Here is a 20,636-nt window from a genome sequence, read left to right as displayed (position 1 = left end):
ACTACAAATACATAATAGAAGAAAGCTTAGGGCGTAATAAATGTTCAATTTATAATTGATTTATAGTATTTTTTAAATAAAAATTATTTATAATATAATTTAAAATAATAAATTACTTTTGAATTAATAGCGTGAATTTTAAATTAATAAAAATGATTTTACTGCAGGATTTAAGTGCAAATCTTAGATTATAAATAATCCAAGTCCTCTAATAATACGCTATATGCATTATCAATTTTGGTTATATCAAATGAAATAAAATTATTTTTATATTATAAAAGCTATACAAAAAAATAGATTTATTAAACATATTTTTAATTATTATTGTTAAAAACTGGTTGTTCTAAGAATGTATTACTAACTATATAGATAACAGTTTTACTTTTATTTTTTATTTTTATACCGCGAAATTTAATAAAATCATGAAACATATTGAACAAGCATCAAGTCATTCAACTGTTTTTCAGTTTATTAAAAAGGTACAAAAATATAAAATTATTCATATTCAGCAAGTTTCTCCAAGATCCAATCCCTGTGTGAAAACAATCTAGTAAATGTAGAATATAAGTCGTTGCTGCACACTAGCTTGTTCATTTGAGTTTTAGGAACTACACTGACTATGCCTCTTAAGTACCACCTTCCATAGCCAAATTTCTGAGTTTGGAACACCATACCTCCACCACTGTCACCTGGGCAAACGCTTGTACCTGAAAATAAGATAAATGAACAGAACTATATTTGATTTAAACCCGATGAGAAGTAAAAATAAAAATGTAAGAATATAGTATACATTATAATACTAAAAATTATATTATACAATAGTTTAATTGCAACTGCTAATATGTTTCTTTAGAATATATACGAGAAGTCTAAAAATTTCATTAATATGTCTTAGAAAAACCATTTTCTAATCAAATTATAAATAAAGTATCAAAACATATCGTTTTAATACTGAGCGTAATACTCTTCAGTTGTAAGGTATCTTACTTATACTTGTGCAAAACATTTTTAAGCTGTATGTGTTTTCTTCTGCGATAAATTAATCATGTATAGTAAAAAGAAGATAAATGGAAAAAGCATTAAGTTAATGTATTAAAACATACCATTTAAGTACCCAGCGCAATATTTGTCAGATGTAATATATCTACGGAAAGATTTCGGTACTTTGTTTTTGCATTCGTTATACGATACGACTGGTATATCCACAGTCTTAAGATATTCAGATGCGGGAAAATCTTCAGGTGAAACTCTCCAACTTGATAACTATAAAATTTTGTTAGTTTACTAATGAAAAAATATTATATTCTATTTAATTTTACCTTCCCTAAGTTGTTTGCTGATAGTTGTTCTCTATCGAAAAGTTCATCGAATAAGTCTATACAGACTGCCAATACGGAACTAGAAAAATTGAAAGGTTCCACAAGTTTCAAAAGAGCAATGTCGGATTGGTGCTGTTGAGCGCTGCCTCCGTATTGATCTGGCATAACTATTGCTGCTATCTGTAAAATGATAAAATAGTTTTTTTATTATTATTATTATGAAGTGCTTAAAATAATTCATTTACTACCGTCGAGATCTGGACATTTTTTTCGTCTAAAGTATTTTCCAACTCTTTAAAATAATTTCCAGCAGCCACTTTAAAAAAGTACTTGTCGATTGATTTACCAGTTTCTTCGTTGAAAAAGCAACTGGCAGCTGAAATATAAAATATAAACTATAGCAGCTTAAAAAAACCCACATATAGTGTTATTGTGTCTTAAAAATTCACATAAATGAAAATATTTCGACTTCCGACGTAAATGCTATTATCTTGGTACAGCAGATGTAGATTTCGACAAAGGTCGAAACGACAGCAAGAGAGATTGTAGAAAGAGAAAATGCGCGACACGAAGTCCTCCCATTTCGCATAGCTAAGTAACGTATTGAATTTCGTCAAGAAACACAAATGATAATCATGTTGACCAAAGGTGGTTTAGTCGTTTCCTGGTGTCGATTAAATGTCATTTTTTTTAATTCTTATTAATTTTAATATTACTCACCAAAAAAAATATAATACAAAAAATAAAGGTTCTATCTAAAATTATACCTAACAATGCTTTATTTAAATTTACAATTACACCTTTTTTAATTATAAATTTATTTAATATAATTTAATATAGTATGCATGTTTTATCTCAACAATAAAAATCATTAAAAAAATATTTTTACCGCTTAGAATGATGTTAGCTCTGATAATAGTCCCTCCGCATATTTGCACATACTTCCCAGAATCTTGATGAAGACTGTAAATACTGTAAATTCCTACGTGCCATGGAAAAGTTCTTTTTTGATGATCTACCATAGTCAAGCCACTATAATTTTCTTCGCCACATTCTAAAAGCAAACATTGTGTTTTTAATAACAATATATTTAAATACCAATAAAAGCCATTGTGTAACTACCTTGTATACATTTTGGAGTTGGATAATCCCACGTGCCATCAATACAAGTCCTGCTTCGAATAAATTCTCTAGAATAATGTTTCGCCTTACACGCATATTTCACCACGGTGTGATGCTTCAAAAGTTGAGTACAAACTGTAGGTTTTCCGTTATATTTACAAGTTGCTGTTGATGTCACAGGTTTGATGTGCTGGCATTTTTCTGGGATAGTTTTTTAGTTTCAGATTAAAAATTCTATATATCAAAGCTTTTAATTCATTTAACTCACTATTGCACACTGGAATACTCGGATACCAATATTTGTTTCGACACAATATAATAGGTTTCCTGTCTAATGCATATTTTTTGCTTTTACATGAGTATTTCAAAGCTATACCACTTGGAACCATTTTGCCTAGATCAGTGATGCGTACTAAGGAGTTTTCACCTAATATTTTATAATTTCCATTTTCCGGCTTTTCTGGTAGAATACAATAGATGGAGCTAAAATTTAAACAATTGCTTGTGAGTTTTACCAAAACACATTTAAAACAGCACATGTACATCCCCAAGTTGTCTGTTTCAGAAGGAACCGTCTCTCAAGACCAAGCGGAGGAGTCGCAATTTTTGTAAATAAATCAATAAAAACGCGCACATAAACACTAACACATCTAGAAACCATAGCAATGCTAATTAAACATAAAAATAGAATAAAAGTAATTCTCCACCAGGATGAAAATTGACCCTTCGCGATCTCGATGCAGTGTTTGGACTTAGAAATTCAGTGATTTTAATCAGATATTTCAACGCTAGACACATGCATTGGAATTGTTCCGGCGTGAATCGTTCAGACACGGCGCTTATCAACTACTAACACGACACAAATACGATTTTAAACTTTGCTTAGTCACCAACGCATTTCCCTACCAACCGTAATGCTCAGATCTCAGATGTGCGATACATTCAAGATCTGTCCTCGGACCATCTTCTTGTGTTTTTTACATTGGTGGATGAGGTTGAGGTTATCAAAACTAAAACAAACGACGATGATATTCATTATTCAACAACCGTTATTGAACAATGTAAAATATCATCAGTTTCGAAGCGTAAAAAATTAAAACGTTAAATACTTGAGCTTACACCTGGACTCCACACTTAAATTTAATAAAAAAAAGGTTTGCCGCCATTGCGGCCTTATACTGATATAAGTGCTTACTGATATAAAATAAATAATTATTTAGACAGATTCTAACGTATGCATGTTGGGTGTGGAGTAACACATTTATTTTTTCTCAATTTCTATAGAAATAGTTTATAATGCACCTTTTTATACTTATTTAAATGCCAACAATCAAAGAATACTGGAATTTTTATACCAAAAAATATTATAAAAATATTTTGCGTAACCACACTAACTTATTTCATTTATCGGTGACTAAGATAAAAACAACCTTAAATTTTAATATAAGAAGAAAATATCAAACCACATTTTAATTTAGATACATATCAATGGATCTAGATCTTCAGATACATGTACTCAAATTAGCACTTAGTTTATTATATTTTTTTCTTCGACTTTTCTTTTTTCTTTCACTGAAACTATAAAATGTTTTTTAAATGTTTTCCTAAAATTATACCCACTAACGTTTTATTTTATATTCTTATATTATATATTATGAAATCGAAGCTTAAAACAAATTGTGTCAAGAAAATGTTTATAAAACAGTAACATGTATAAATAAATCATATAATTAAAATGTGAAATTATTTTTATTATTAAAATAGACGTTTAATAAAATAATTTTGCTAGTTGGAGAAACAATGAGAGATTAGCTTAAGATTTTATCAAAATTCACGGTTGACTCTTTTTATTATGGAATGTGACAATACAGATAAAAGTTCTAAATGCTCTTTTAACAAATATCGATAGCGTTAGCGAATTTTGGTCACCTTTGATTTGACTTGTCCAAATATAAAAAAATATAATACTGACCTATTTTCAACATTCTGCATAAATTTATTTCCAAGAAGTCCTTAAATAAAATGAGAAATATTAAAAACAAATAATGAACGTCTAATATAAAATTCTATAATAAACATTTCCAAATCTCGCAAAATACTTGTTTCATCTGTCTATCATAGCTTACCAGTCAAATATGGGATGGTCAGGAATATGATCAAAAATATACTGAAAGCCATCATTGAAGAAGAGTGTCGGACTAGTCAAAATGCGATCCTCCGACGGCGAATGAAGACTAGTGTATATGGTTGACAATTTATATTATTTATTCGTGCTATAGTTAGAATTAAACACCTACAAATAAAGTTATAAAATATTACATAAACCGCGCTGCGGTTTTTTTCTACATTTTATATCAGATATATTAACCTCAGCTCTAGATAATAATTATAAATAAACTTATCATACACATACATTGTATTTAAATATTAATTTAAATTTTATAATCAAAATTGAAATAAATAATCAATGACATAATTACATAATTACATAGTTGCGACAAAATTAATTGTACAATACTTTTGATGTTATAATTCATTTAAAGAAAATAACAAGAAAAAGTCCATCTTTTGCTTTATATTTTGGTAGTATATTATATAATTCAGTTTATGCAAAAAATCCCACCGACCGATATTTCAGCGTAAATTTAAAAAACATGTTCGATATTTTTGAACGATTTAGATACAGAACATTTTATAAAACTTTAAAAGAACGATTTACAGATACAGATACAGAAAATTTACGTTTAAAATATACATAAAATACAATTAATTACATTTGAAAAATAAAATCACGGTTAAGTTGGAATTAAAAATACTATTTTTCTTATGTCATATATATTTATGAAGATCTACAAAAAATATTAAACAAGCAATTGAAGCTTTCTGGTCGTGGGTAGTAGCATCGATGTTTTCAGTTGCGTTAGTTGATGATTTGTAGAGGACGTTCATACAGCGAACTGTACAAAGTGACCCTTATGAATATCTCCTTCTGGAAGGCGTCAGTGCTTGTTCTTGAGCGCGTATCCTGGAGGTGATTGCTCATACAGTTTGACTGTTCTAAAGATATATGATAGTTTAATCATATGAGATTCACTTATATTTAAATTATTTCTAATTGAAATAGATTCCTGTTGCTTAAAGAAATCGGTGTCTTCGTTTGCCAATCCAGGACGAAATGCTAATAGGTGTATTTTAAATAATGAAGGTTTCGATGACAATTGAGGCATTTGGGAAGGAATACTCCATCACGTATATTGGTAAATCTATATTTTATAAGGGCAGAAATATATCTTAAAATTAATAAAATACAAATTTTAGCTAATAAGAAGAAAATAATCTAAATTATAATTACATAATGTCAAACAAACCTCTTTTAGGCAGTTTTCTTTGGTTTCTTTCCAATGAGACTATCACTTTCTAATGCTGTAGAAGAATATTGGCAGTACATTTTAAATTTTTAAAAAGTCACTATGAAAATTCTGAGAGTACCGAATCCAAAGAGAGTTTGCTGTTAACTGATACATTAAAAATTTGTACTGCAATAGTGCATCGGCATTATTTTTGTGAATGCATTGTTTACGTACAGATGTATGCGAGGGAGAAGCGCGTAAGAATATTCATTGTCTCGCTTGTTCCTTTTGAAGCAGCAATGCTCATTTCAAGGTTTTTCGTCTGCGTCACATCCGGCTATAAAAATAATTATTTCGGTCCATTTCGCACAAAATAAAAAAAATATGTATGTAATATTACATGGTGTTCAACTCCTATGGTATGATTGTATTAGTTCAACGTGCGAGTGTTTAGGTTAATAAGTGAAAGCTGTGACGTTCACTGGTTTATCATAAAGCACCTTCATTTATTGCGGAATTGTAAGATTTCTTACACACCGTTTGGCACAAAGTCCATTTATTTGTGAGTATGTTATTAATATATTCTTATGTTTTATATAATATAACAAATGATGAAAATATTCAATATAAAAATGTTTTATTTAAAATAACATTTAAAAAACATTATATTTATTATATACACAAATTATATATTTTTAGTTACATAAAATGAAATAAATTAAAAATAAATTATTTAATTAGCATAAAAATCATACAACAACATAAATTTAAACAATATAACACGTCATACAAATACACATATTAATGTGCATTTATATGTGTATGTACAATTTTTGTGACTTAAACACACGTATAGTGAAGCTGAGATTTTTTAATTGTTTAAGATTGCTATATAAATTATTGTTTAATTTGGCAATAATAATTCTAGTGGTAATGAATCATATGCACGTATATTAATCATTTATATATTTCTACTACACTACATATTTTTATAATCACTGTATTATGTACATATTGTATTATTTTATTATAATATAAATATTTGACTTTTAAAGTATGTTTTAAACATATAAATTTGCCTATTTTACATATATAGATATAATTGCAATAAATAAAATATAGACTTGCGATTGCATAAACAATAAAATAATTAAGTAAACATTAATACTTTAAGAACAAAAAAAAAGAAAACATTGAGCTATAATATTTAATATTTTTTTTAATATGTGTTGTCTTATATGAGATCCTTGCGATTAAACATTATATAAATATGTTTCTATAGTGAACTTTTCCTTGGCTAAGTATCAAAATAATTTGCGACACTTGATGGCAGATTTTTGAAATAGATATTTAAACAGGAACTTGAAAGTAAGACTGGGGATACTTTCCACAAATTCTATTAAATTAAATAGACATAATAATATTCATCATATAATAATATTAATAATAATAAAAATCACATAAACTATATAATATAAATATACAAATGGAAGACATTGTAATATTTGCTGTTCAATCTATAAATAATTTTAATAAAATATCATATACTAAATTACATATTATGTATATATAAACACATAGAAATATACAAAGTTCTACCCATTTTGGCATTTATAGCACATGTCGTCGGTACATTTAAAACGTTGCTGAATTCGATAATAGCTCACGAAGGGCAGAAGATAACAATAAAATAATATATATCATTCTCTTAGAAAAAAACAAACATATTTATATTATTTGGTTTAATCAAACGATTCGAAATACACAGCGTGTTTTCTTAGAACACGTTCAGAATATTAAGTCTATATAATTATCACACAAAATTAATAAAACCCTGCATTCGCGTTCCGTTCAACAGTTTACGGTGACTTGCAACCGTAAACGTGTCACTTAAGAAGGGCATTACTAGTCACAGCCTTTGCTCTTTATAACCGAATTCATTATTATCATTAAATTATTGCTGGAAATTCATGACTATATAACTTACGCTTCTAACATAATAATATAAATTTGAATTGAGACTCATCACATTGAATAAAAAAATCAAATAAAATATTATCGAATGGAGTTCGTCCAATTCAAGAGAGCTGATTTCTTTCTATTTTGTTTTCGATTACAGATTGGTTCTCTATTCTAGTGTCGGCTAATTCACCATGAAGAGTTCGACGTATCTGTTAGGAACTGACGCTTGAGCCGGTTGTATCGGATGAGGAATCACAGGCGGCAAGGAAGCGGGCAGCGAGGATTGGTGAGTTGGTGGCATCATAGCTTGCAGCGTCGCCGGTAGAGCTTCAAACTGACACGGCAACGGAGAACCTCCAGACATCGCCATCACTTCTCCGGGTGATACCTAAATATAGTAGATTGTTAGATATTAAATATAAATTACATCAACTAAATATTAAATGTTTTACTTAATATATTTATTAAATAGGTAAATATGAATTTATTTACTGACATTTTGTCGAAATCATCACTCGAAAATAGCTATAAGATGTTGGCTTACTTATAAGAGGCAAATATATAAAACACGTAAAATAAAATGGTGAGAATTTAAATCAACTTTGACTTAGAATAAAAATCAAATCTCGGTCAGAATTTTATTAGCACCACGGTATCGGTCGTATAATAAGTAATTAATATTTGAGGTTATGTCATGCATTCCCTTTATTTTAAAATCCTTAACTGTTTTATATATTAATTAAAAATCGTATTTTTAATATTTTAAAATTTAAAACAGTTTTCTTTTAATTAAAAAAAAATTTAATATTTAAATTAATTTTTCTGCTATAAATAATAAAAATACAAATCAATTTGAAAGTATCTGAAAATCACATTTAGCTCAATACTAAGTGATGAATAATCTGTAATAGTTTTAATGTATTTGAAGTAACAACCGTTGTATTTATATTATTTAAAAACATAAAAATCTATAGGGGACCCAGATTTCATCCTTGTGGCACCCCAAGCACATGAAATACTCTTTTGAGTATTGCGAATCATAAGTAGTTGTTAATTAATGTTATATTATAGTTAAAATTAAATACTAACCAAATGTCCTGGCGGTTGATAGATGTGCGGAGGAGCAGTCGGCGAAACGGGTGGACTTGGATAAAAGTAAAACACTGGTTGCGGATGATAATAAGCTCTGACTCCACTACCATTGCCAGTGTTACCTCCATAAGTAGCGTAAGGCGACGGATTAAAGGCAGGATTTGGCATTAAACCATTATGACCTGAAACATTTTAGTAATATCATTAATATATTTATAGAGTACCATATTAAACTTATTTAATACATCTTATATCAAATAAACATATAATTATTTGTATATACTTAAAAAAACTATATCTAGTTAACGGAGGAATGAAAAATATAAGTGAACCGGCTGACAAATATCTTTAATACATAATAAGGTTGAATCATAAATAATTGAAAATTCTATATCGCAAGATTTTTGCCATGCAGATAATTAAATCTGATTTACATATACAATTTCAGTGACTTTGGCTATATAATAAAAAATCTTTTTAATGTATTGTTTTTCAATATAATCATTTAAATTTAATTTTTATAATATTAAATTACAAGTTTTTGATTAAATATAGTCCAATCTTTTAGTTAGAATTTTTAATATTATTTTTTATGGATATAACCGCAGGGATTAAATGTGATTACATTTTTTGCCACGAAGTCATTAGTCACCACTACCCCATTCATATAAAATGTTTTTTGAAACAAATACTATAGAATATGCGTTTGTGACTGATTCATATTCAAAGTCAACAGAGATAAAAACTCAAATTTCCGTGTCAGAAAAGTATAAAAAATACATTAAAATTATAATATAATCAAACCAGGAAATTATAAAACTTGACCAAATAGACCAAATACATATAAATAAAAAAATATTATTTATGATTCAGCCCCTTTAATTAAATACATATTATGTATTCTCAATTATCTAGTAAAATGATTATGAAGATAATTTCCTCTAATATAAATAAATAGCTAACGTACACATGTCTAAAATATATGTATACATATGTATTTATCAATTGACTTATGATACTAATATAAAAATAATATCAATGGTATTATTTTAAGTCTACAACATTAATATTTTTGAGCAATACATATGAAAATTGTCAGTAAAGCTGTTAGTTTCAAATATTTATTAAATTCTAGTGAAATTGTCTAATAAATGTTTGTAATGTCATTCAAATGAATCATATTTTGAAGAAGGTGAAGATGTGAATGAAATAATAGCTACCATCCAATGATATATTGAATACATATAATGCAAATTTACTTATATCTATTAAACCAGATAATTGAGTATATTTCATAGACAAACAGTTTCAAGCACGGTTAGGTTAGGTATTCGCGATAAATAAAATATACTTTTTAATCACATTTGGTTCGATTTGATACTTAAGAAGGCAGTGAATGTTAGTAAAAAAATAACACATACAATCACATCGCCGGTATATAAATAAAATAGGAAAAATAGACTCACCTCTAAACATCCCAAATAGACCAACAACTCGTTTGCCATATACACCAAAAAGGTACCCCCATTACCATCACAAACCATTTCCCAGTATTTGCACATTACCATTTCGTAGCTGTTAAATACATAATGTGATAATTCTTAAATAGAATGAGTTGTGTGTATTATTATTATCTGCTTTCACTTTTTTATTATCGGTCTTGATGAGTAAAAAATGAACGAGCAACTCGACAAGCTGAAAATTACAACTAGAGACACCGTACAAACCGGAAATGATTTTCCATTCTATATACATATATGTATTAATTTATAAATGGCGTTTTATATATTTTTTATTTTAATTTTTAAAATTCGTGTACGTGTATGTTTTTTCTGTGTTTATGTAAGAAAAAATTGAATACAAAATACATAGTAGGCACAATAGCAGCAACGTGTGTCACAGCTGTTAGGAGCAATTATGTCATATATGAAGACCGAAAAGCAAGAACATGTTAACTGACATTTTTGTTCAAAGATGAGAATATACTCACTGTAGTGTGCTCCTTCAAACCAACACACATTGGCTAAAAATAGTTAGAATATTTAAAACCAATAAGTGAATAACATACTAACCGCACTTTGCACAAGGTTCAACTACATAGTAATGTTTTGACATTTAGCTCTGTTTTTTAATCGACAAATATATATAATATACGTACATATTTACTTATAATCCTATTTTTTGAGGTTATGTCATGCATGTCTTCCATAAAAAATGTTCAAAACCTTTATATAAAATTATAAAATAAATCGGCTATTGTTTTTTTAATTAAACAACATAATAAATTGTTCAAAGCCTTCATCTACTATTGTACAGAAAACATTATAGAATGATTCGGCTGTAGCTTTGCAATTTAATTTTGAGGTTATGTTATGCATACCTTTTATATAAATATCGTTAGCTGTTCTTTAATTAAATAATCTAAGAAATTGTTTAAAGCGTTTATCTAGAATTTATGAATATGCTACAGATTCTAAATTATTTTTAAAGAAATATAATATATGTCATTCATATTGTTAGCTAATATTTAAGCCACTGCATATCATTGGACAATATATAATGAATCGGCTGTAGTTTAAAATTAGTTTTTGAGGTTATGTCATGCATGCCTTAACTTTTAGTCAGTAAATATGTTCTTGTCTTATGGTCTTTATATACATACAGGTGTCTCAAAACACAAAACAATATTTTAAACGATGATTTAGACATAATATACAGAAAAATAAAGGAACAAATCAAATCTATTATTGTTATATTTGAATGTTCATTACACAAAAAATGAGTATTTACATGTTTTACTTGTATCTATAGCATCATCATTAGTTGAATTTTATGCAATACTTTTCATATGATTTTTTTGTATTACATTATTTTTTCTGTAGCATTATGTCTGAATTTAAAATATCGTTTGGTTGTTTTTGAGTCGTTCTGCATACGGAAGGAATAAAAATATAAAAATTAGTAGTAGAAACATAAAATAATAAAAAATATACAGAAAATTATATTCCAGTATAGATACACCAGTGATGCAGCATCTACAATTTATCGTTTGTGAATTATCTTAATCCAAAGCCTAAACAGTGAAACAGTCGTAATGAACGTAATGCGAATCATTTGGAAAGAAACATTGCTCTGTACAGATTTTCTAATTGTAATATAATATAATATAATGATCGAGTAGAGAGCAACGTTCGTCTCCTCTTAAACCCAATTTGCTCAGATTTGAACGATCGTCTTCCATCCAGAAGCTGTTAATATCGTTTAGCGCCAAGTTGCAGACATGTACGTGTTTGGACAGGAAAGTGTTAAAGATTTAAACTCACAACATATTTTTCCATAAGCTTTTTTAACAAATATTAAAACATTTATTTCAAAAAAAAATATTTATATCAAACACACAGTTTTGTGACTATATATGTTTAGAATCCAAAACTAATATTTATTATACCAAAAAAGGCACTTAAAACCTAATATTATTTTATTTGGCATTATATATATACATACATATATATGTATGTAAATATATATACATATATATGTGTGTGTGAGTGTGTTACTTCATTGAACATATAACTTTTTAGATATATTGACGCAAATCATGGAACTATGTCTTATTTTTAACCATTTACCGGATTATTAATGCGTAGTAATGTTAATGACGAGGTGATTCATTTATATTTGTTTAATGAAGTAACAACACAAATCTAACAAGTCACCATACCTTAAATTACCATAATGCTACCGCAAGCAGGTGAAGAATATCTCGAGAGAAAAATTAACAATTTTCAAAAACGTTCGAGCCAAACTTTTTTTTTCTTTAAAACTAAATATAAAATTCAATCAAACAGATTCACCAAAGTGGTGAAGTGATTCATTATGTACGTATATATGTAAATCAAATTAGTAAGTCTGATTTCCCACACCAAAGCTTGCAGACCACACCAATTACACAAGAGATATTAAATGAAGATGTACACATTACAAACATTGCATTTTTATATTATCAGTATAATAAAAAATAAGTGATACAAAAAAAATGAAAAAATTTAAAATATTTTGATAAATTGATATCGGAATGATTATTTTTTTAAATGGAATAAAAATAGAAGGGTAGTTTTGGCCTCATGCATTTGTGATGAAATTTAACTTCTTAATATTTTTAAAGTTGAAAAAATGGTGTAACAAGAATAATAAAATAAAAAAATACTTACTGCGTTTTCTTTAAAAAAATATGCGTAGACACATATATATTACCAACAAAAACCCACAAATAAACACTGACATATATATTTTAACATAAAAAATATATGTATGTGATTACATTTGCATCGATTGAAACTCAAAAAAGTGCAACTTAAAGCGAAATTCACCCATTTAAATACATCATTAAGTACTTTAAAAAACCATGCTTAATTATAATCACTTTTAAAACAAATGATCACAATAATATATATAAAACCAATAAGTAAAGAACATGTTAACTACACATTTCTATGGGAGACAAAAAATATTTTACAACATACATTTAACACTTCCTTCTTTTTTAATCAAAATAACTTCAAGATGAGAAAAATTAATTTATATGATGAAAAAATATTTATTTACAATAAAACTTTTAAGGTTATGTCATGCATTCCCTTTATAAAAATATATATTTTTAATTAAACAATTTAAGAAATTGTGAAAAAGCCTTCACTTACCATTGAACAGAATGAATGATATTGTAAATGGCTGTAGATTATAGATTGACTTTTGAGGTTATGTCATAAATATCGTTAGCTTTGTTTTAATTAAATATTTGTTTTAATAACAAAGTTTCTACACATATAATTGAACGGTAGATATTATAAAAAAAATGGTTTTTGTTTTAAATTTACTTTTAAGGTTATCTATTTATTAATTTAATAGTTAAAGAAATTGTATAAAACTTTTATCCACCATTGAACAAACACTGTTCACTGTATAATGAATTGATATGTTGAGGTTATGTTATAAAACCATGTTATAAAAATACAATATTTGTCAGTTAACATGTTCTTGCCTTGAGGTATTCATATATAAGATTGTGTTATATTGACAGTTACTGCTAATATCACTATAGCTCAAGAGACATTTTAATATTAAAACCAATTTTAATCATATTTATATTAGTATATATGTTCATTGCTAACATTTCGCTAAAAATAAGCTAATTATCAATAAAACTATTTTTGATATTATAAATGTCTATTGTAAAATGAGTTATTAAAATAAAAATATGCATGGTTTACTTTTGTGCAGCTCAATAGTATAATTATTTTTTTACAAATCTTGGAACACCTTTTCAGTAAATGAAGCGTCGAATGTCATGAGTGAATTTCATCACGTTAATGCATGCTACCCTTCCGCTCAAAAAAAAAAAAGTTTGTTACAAAAAACCCAATAGATTAATGCAATATAATAGTCACCTATATATTTTATATAAACACAAAAGCGGTATAAACCATACAAATAAAGCATAGTAATTAAACGATTTTGATACATTGCAATCAGTGCCCATCGATTCGGAGACAATATCGTAACTGATTCGTTGATTCTTGTCATTTGTGTAAAAGCAATTCGATTACGATACAGTCAAACATATGTTTCATAAAAAAATTTTTTTTTTTGATATACTCTCGTTAAAAAAATAAAACCACAATAAATCGACTTGAGCCATCAACCAATTATTATCAAGATTGCCTTTTTTTAAAAACTATCGGAATGAATAATCAACTTAAATATAATAATAAAAAAAACTAAAACACTACAAATAAGGAATGTTAAATAATTAGTATAATAGCTGCAGATAATAGTTTGATAAATGGAATGTATATCAAAAATTACGTATATCACTATAACAAATAATATATATATTTTTTTACATACGTATATATATATATATGATTTGCAAACTTCGACATCGTCATGATATTCTTTCTATAAATACAATTTATAATACACATATCGCTTTAAATGACGATTGCGCATCAATAAAAAAGAACAACTAAGATTTGTAATGTTTAGCAATCGTCATATAACCGCGATTATAACAATTATAACACCTTTTTCACTATATTAGTCATTGTATATAGGAAAATGTTTTGCCACAGTGATTGAGTACGCCGACCGAAATGATAATATCTTCGATAATTATCGAACTAAAAATAAGAAATTAAAACATTTAAAATTGCAACAAATTCAGAAGTCAACAATTTGGCATTTCGCTTTGTATGCAACATTAATGTATAAAAAAAATTAAAAACATGTCAACACGTAAAATTAAACGAAGAAAAAAAACTGATCAAATCTCCTAAATAATATACAATTTAAACCTAATTTAAGTTAATACAACCGACGATCAAACACAACCGATTAAAAATTACAAGCTGGAATGTTACTTTAAATAAATATTTAAAATTTCACTCAAAAATAATTATAACCCTGTACTAAACTTAATTAACAATATTGAATATTTATGTTATCGGATATTAAAAAATAGTTAATTCAGCAAAATAGCTGTCAATTTCACATCAAACTTAACTTTAAATATATTTTTTTAAATGAAAATATCCTATATTATCATTGAAATCAAATACTTATCAACTATGTTGTTTACTTACAATATACAAGATTTTGCCACAAAGTTATAGAATTATATACACATATATCCACTATTTTAAACTAGAGATCATAAATTAGCTTTAAATCATTTAAATATATATATTATAGTACATCAAGATGAATCATAACAATTATTTTTGAATATTTAGTAAAAGCAAAAGAATTAATTTTAATAAACTAAATCGTCGATATTTAAATGACAACAAGGACATATAGTTATTTTATCTTTGTGGCAAATAAGTATAATGTAATTGTTAAACCTTAACAACGGGAATGTCTCTTTAGTTTTAAAAATAGCTAATATATTTTTTATGTATTTTAAAACTTATTTGTACTTTATAATGGATCAAAATGCTTCTTCATCAGTATTTTACATACTGGGGTATAATTGAGAATACGGCGACGGAGGCGATAAATGAGCCAGGCCGGACATGGCCGTAGAAGTTGGTATATTAGGAGGATATCCTGTAAACTGCCTCTTGGCAGCCATAGTGGCCGCGTCGACCGAAGCCGTCGTAAACGCATGATCGTACGAACGCTTCACGGCATGGTGAGCCGCCGGACTCATGTACTGCGATAAGTAAGGCGAAGGCGGGGGCGGTAGGGAGTACGCCATCGGCGGCCTCGGGGGCATCAATCTCTGTGGCAGAAACATGTAGGGATTGTGCGTCAGGAACGCCTGTGAGAGATGGTACGGTTTGATCTGGCTGAGAGGCGAGGCGAAGTTGAAAGCCGACGCGGGAGGCAGGGACGTCATGTGCGTGGGAGGTGGGAAGTACTGGAGCTGCGGGAACGATTGGGGCAAACACTGAAGGAGCAATTCTCGCTCCGCACCTTGACGGGCGAACAGGGCGTGCTGCGCTATCATTTGAGCTTGGTGGGCAGCCGTTAGAGAAGGTGAAGGTGCTAGAGGGGCAGGTGCTGGGGCTGTAACAGGACCCAAGGCTTGTGGGGCAGGTGGGGGGACTCGCGGAGGACTAGCCGACCTACCGGGTGACAGCGCTTTGCCACCAGCTGACGGTGAAGCCATTCCGCCAGTCAACACTAAATTCATGTCTTCGCCGGAACACTGGAAAACCTGTACACGAAAGACAACATAATTGTTTAAGAAATGATACACAGCATTCGAGTATTATAAATTGTCTGTCTACGTAATGAAGCGGTTTCATCACTCGTTGAATGTTTCTATATTATATATATATTGAACAGGGTATACAAGAATATAAATCAAAATGTAAAGGAAATTTAAGTGTATGATAAGCCTATAAAATGAGCCATATTCTATACATGAAAGTAACGTAGACCACTTCAAGTTATAGTCATTCTACGGTGACACAACATATATTTCAGCCGGACTTATTATTTTAATCATTTTTTTTCCACAACTTTCATCACAAGATACGATTATTTTTTCTTCCGTAAGTTAATAGTTCTGTTCGCTAGTGATTGTCTTCATTGAATGCCCTCGTCTTCATGTATTTCCTATACAACTTGAAGTGCTGGGTACAAAATACACCCTTGTCGTACACCTTATTTACCCCCCCTTGAATATATCATTTAACTTTTTGAGTAGTGAATTCATTTATACACATTTATTAATTTGTTTGCACACACCTAAGAGTTAATTTTCCATATTTTTCCATAATTATTTATGTTGTTTTTTATTTATTTTATATTGCATTTCTAGTAAATTACTGCTTTGATTTATTTTACTATTATTTGTATTAGTATATTTTAATAATTTAATTTAAAACTTTTCAATTATTAAATTTTGTTAATTTATATTTTTTATATAATTCGGCTTTTCTGAATTTTCAATTCAGAAGCTCTCAATATTTTTATAACTAAAATTAAATATTTTTTGTTATATTGATATATTTTGTACTCTTAATTTATTGGTATTATTTTCAATAAAAATCATTTATATTAAATAAAATTTAAAAAATATTATATAAATCTAATATCTATTATTATATAAATACAATATTTATTATTATACAAATATAATATTTATTATTACATAAATATAATATTTATTTCTTCAGTTAAATATGTAAACATATCCACCGCAAATGTAAGGCGATACTGCTCAAAGAGTTAATGAAATACTATGAATCTTAAGTCTCTTGATTCTAAACCAAAAATTCCTTAAAAGTAAATTGAAAAAATACTCTCGAATCTATCAAAAAATTATTTTTTTAAATATATCATTTCAGATAATAAAATCGTGTTGGCACCATTACAGTAGTGCTTGAATTACAGCTTTGAATTTTCAATCTGATTTGTTTTGATATGAATGAAATTCGATATTTTTTTCTTTCAACTTGGTATCCTTATCTTGTAATTGGATCCTTCCTTGAGTTTCTGGTTATCTTTGTTTGATAATTCTTTCCAGCTCAAGTTTCTAGTAGTTCAAAAAGTGATTTCATATTATAAACTCCATATACAAAAATTATAGGCGGATTGACTTCCTTTCCCGATTGAATTTTCTCTTCTTTCTCTTTACTTTCTTTTTTGGCCAAGGCTTCATATCTATTCGATGCGTATAATAATCCGTGATGGTTTCTTTTTGCTTGGTTTTTCTAAATTTTTCCGTTTTCCACACTTCATTCATTTTTTGATTTGGTGTTAGGTTTTCATTTTTACTGTCTGACATTTTTAAAACTTTATAAAATTAATTAATATGTATTATTTTTATCCAATACACTAATATTATTGTCACCATCACGCATGTAGTAGTTTGTAAAGACGTATTTGGGGCGAGCCACGCAATTAAACTTGTACTATGCACTCGTAATTATGTTTTTGGATACTTGTGGAATTGTTTATATTGTTCTGTTTGCTTCGATAATTTGCACAACAGTTCCGGTGAGATGCTCACGACATACGGCTGCATTATCTAAAATGAAGAAGAAATTTCTCACGGTATCTCTAGAATATGGGATTATGGACATTATCCGTGTCTTTTTGCTTTAGGAACGTTGGGTTTTTATTGTAGTGTGTAATCAATGAAACATTTTTTAAATTGCTGAGAAGTGGTATCGACAATATGCAATGGTGTATATCTCATTCTCTGTGCAAAAAACAATTATCACTTCTCAGAAGTAAAAAATCCACGTCAAAAGCAATAACGATCTTTACCGAGCGTTTTCACTGCAAAGGCACAGACCCGAATTTATTGCTTTTCATGTGAATTGTTGACTTCTGAGAAGTGTTTTTGCGCCCTCCTATTGACCAAAATTCAATTTAAATATACTTTGACCAATACTCTCGTAATATCTGTATCATATTATTAAAACATAGTGTAATATCCAACAGACAAACCATAGGGCGATATGTGAGATGAGACGTCTGTCTAGTTCTTTTTACATTTATTTTTCCATGAGAGTGAGTTGGCTTAGTTTGTATTTTAGACTTGAGTTTGGGTTTGAAAAGCAAACAGACGTTCCACAACTGTCAGATTGCGTTTCATAGACATTTTAGAGCAGCATATAATTTCACTAGCAACTATCAGTTAAATTATATTTTCGCTAGTAGAAATATATATCTACTTGTGAAAATGTATTTTGACTTTACTAGTGAAAATAAACCTTCACTGAAAAATACAGATTCACTGTAAGATTTATACATCGCATGTAAATAAATAGTGATAAATATGTAAATGTATATATTGCTAAGTATGAAAAATTTAAACTTATATAATTTTACTAGCACCTGTCAGATAAATTATATTTTCACTAGTAAAAATATATATCTACCGGTGAAAATAAATTCCAATACGATTTCACTAAAATGACATATTTAAAAAAATATTTTCTGGATAGATTAGAAAGTGCTTGTTTAAGATTTTCTTTGAGGGATAACCCAAAAAATTCTGGTTTAGAATAAGGGACGTAATTTCAGATTTTTCCAGGAAGGTGGGGGGAGGAGGGCAAAATTTGGCCAGTCAGTGGTCGTTTTTTTAATATTTCGATTTCATTAAAACTCAGATATGCATTTTTCAAGAAGGGGGGGGGGCAAATTCCCCCACCTGCCCCTCTCCAATTGACATCTCTGATGTTGGCCAGAATGTCAGCGTTCAAAAACGCCTCTCTTACATGAACCTTTCAGCTTTCAATGAGCTTATCAGACAAAAATATGTTTTCGGCGATTGTTGTGTAGAGCTGAAACTACTCAATGACTTTTTGTTTTTGATGTGTTCATGTATTGGAAATCTTCAGTTGTATTTATGACAATGTTTTTAGCTTAAATAAGGTGACCAGACATCTTCCTTTGTCATTCTTGAACAAAATTTTCGATGTGACTTTTAGCTACAGTAGCAATTTTTTTTTGCACTTCTCAAACAAAAAATTCTATGACTATTTTTTTATAGCTCTTGCAACAATTTATCCTTCTTGGACATGTCCTCTTTTGATATTTTTAAAATCTGGTCACCATAGCTCAACCCATACATTTGCAGAAATAGAAGTTCGTCACTTCGTTATAATATTATAAGAGACAACGTTTTTAATGATTTTCTCATTACTAATGATTAGTGTATAATCCCATCACTAATCGCTTTACATTTTGATTTATAAGTATGACGATTTAACAGACAATATTTTGTTGTGTAATGTAATGTGACTAACCTCTATATAGCGCTGTTTCTTTCCGAATACCATATATCTATGATGCTTTTGTTGTGCCGATAAGAAAGCACTGTTTTCACTGTCCATTTGAATGAAGGCTTCACCGCTCGGTTGGCCCTAATATCATCGATCATCATTAATATGCTATTAAATCTTCACAAACGATTAAATCTACATACCTGAGCGTTATACACCATATGCACTCCTTGGAACACAATGTTCTTGGCGAAGTCGTCGAGAAACTTGAGAATATGCTCTACTTGAGCTTCGTACGGTAAACCTCTCAAACGGATGCAGTCCTTGAGCGTCCCCGAAGTAATCACGTGTTGGGGCAATAAAGGCACCGGAGGCAGAGCGCTAATGATAGGCGCCGTCGTCGTTGTCTCATAAGTCTTCGGATCCAATGATCTATTCAAAACCTGTGATGCAAACACAAAAGAAGCAAATCAATATCCGCATAAACATCATCGACAATCTGACTTTCAAAAATCTCACCATAAACCAATCCATCGGTAAGCTAA

The 20,636-nt window shown here is 28.8% G+C and overlaps 2 protein-coding genes across 13 annotated transcripts in view; both read right to left on the bottom strand.

Moving 5' to 3' along the window:
- Positions 1 to 382: 382 nt before the first annotated feature.
- LOC148231546 (chymotrypsinogen B-like) lies at positions 383 to 4,735 on the bottom strand. The gene is made up of 9 exons (XM_088192867.1): positions 4,568 to 4,735; positions 4,414 to 4,453; positions 2,710 to 2,924; positions 2,442 to 2,642; positions 2,209 to 2,373; positions 1,568 to 1,695; positions 1,320 to 1,499; positions 1,104 to 1,263; positions 383 to 707 (listed from the first exon to the last, which is right to left on the bottom strand). The coding sequence occupies exons 1-9, from the start codon at positions 4,620 to 4,622 to the stop codon at positions 496 to 498; spliced, it is 1,356 nt and encodes a 451-aa protein (XP_088048993.1). The 5' UTR covers positions 4,623 to 4,735; the 3' UTR covers positions 383 to 495.
- Positions 4,736 to 7,893: 3,158 nt separating this feature from the next.
- The window catches only part of fus (epithelial splicing regulatory protein fusilli), a 53,547-nt gene continuing 40,804 nt past the window's right edge, over positions 7,894 to 20,636 (bottom strand). For 4 of the 12 annotated variants that reach the window (XM_088192840.1, XM_088192844.1, XM_088192845.1 and 1 more), the window contains 5 exons: positions 20,295 to 20,534; positions 20,116 to 20,232; positions 16,322 to 16,565; positions 8,843 to 9,027; positions 7,894 to 8,141 (listed from right to left, as the gene is read on the bottom strand). In XM_088192840.1, coding sequence (XP_088048966.1) covers positions 7,935 to 8,141; positions 8,843 to 9,027; positions 16,322 to 16,565; positions 20,116 to 20,232; positions 20,295 to 20,534 — 993 coding nt within the window. In that variant the 3' untranslated portion in view covers positions 7,894 to 7,934. Of the gene's footprint in view, positions 8,142 to 8,842; positions 9,028 to 12,171; positions 16,566 to 20,115; positions 20,233 to 20,294; positions 20,535 to 20,636 lie in introns of those variants that run through there. The other 8 variants (XM_088192841.1, XM_088192846.1, XM_088192849.1 and 5 more) reach the window with 2 other exon arrangements.

The sequence above is a fragment of the Plectrocnemia conspersa genome, unplaced genomic scaffold, assembly GCF_051122295.1.
Source record: "Plectrocnemia conspersa isolate PC_06_02 unplaced genomic scaffold, ASM5112229v1 ptg000009l, whole genome shotgun sequence".
NCBI lineage: Eukaryota > Metazoa > Arthropoda > Insecta > Trichoptera > Polycentropodidae > Plectrocnemia > Plectrocnemia conspersa.
Note: the sequence above shows the minus strand (reverse complement) of the source record. Positions and strands in the feature narration are given on the sequence as shown.

Coding starts and splice junctions, on each gene's coding strand:
- LOC148231546 (XM_088192867.1), bottom strand. CDS start 4,622: ATGATGGCTTTCAGTATATTTTTGATCATATTCCTGACCATCCCATAT. Junction 2,643..2,709: donor GAGTATTCCAGTGTGCAATA/GTGAGTTAAATG, acceptor AAACTATCCCAG/AAAAATGCCAGCACATCAAA. Junction 2,374..2,441: donor AACTCCAAAATGTATACAAG/GTAGTTACACAA, acceptor GTTTGCTTTTAG/AATGTGGCGAAGAAAATTAT.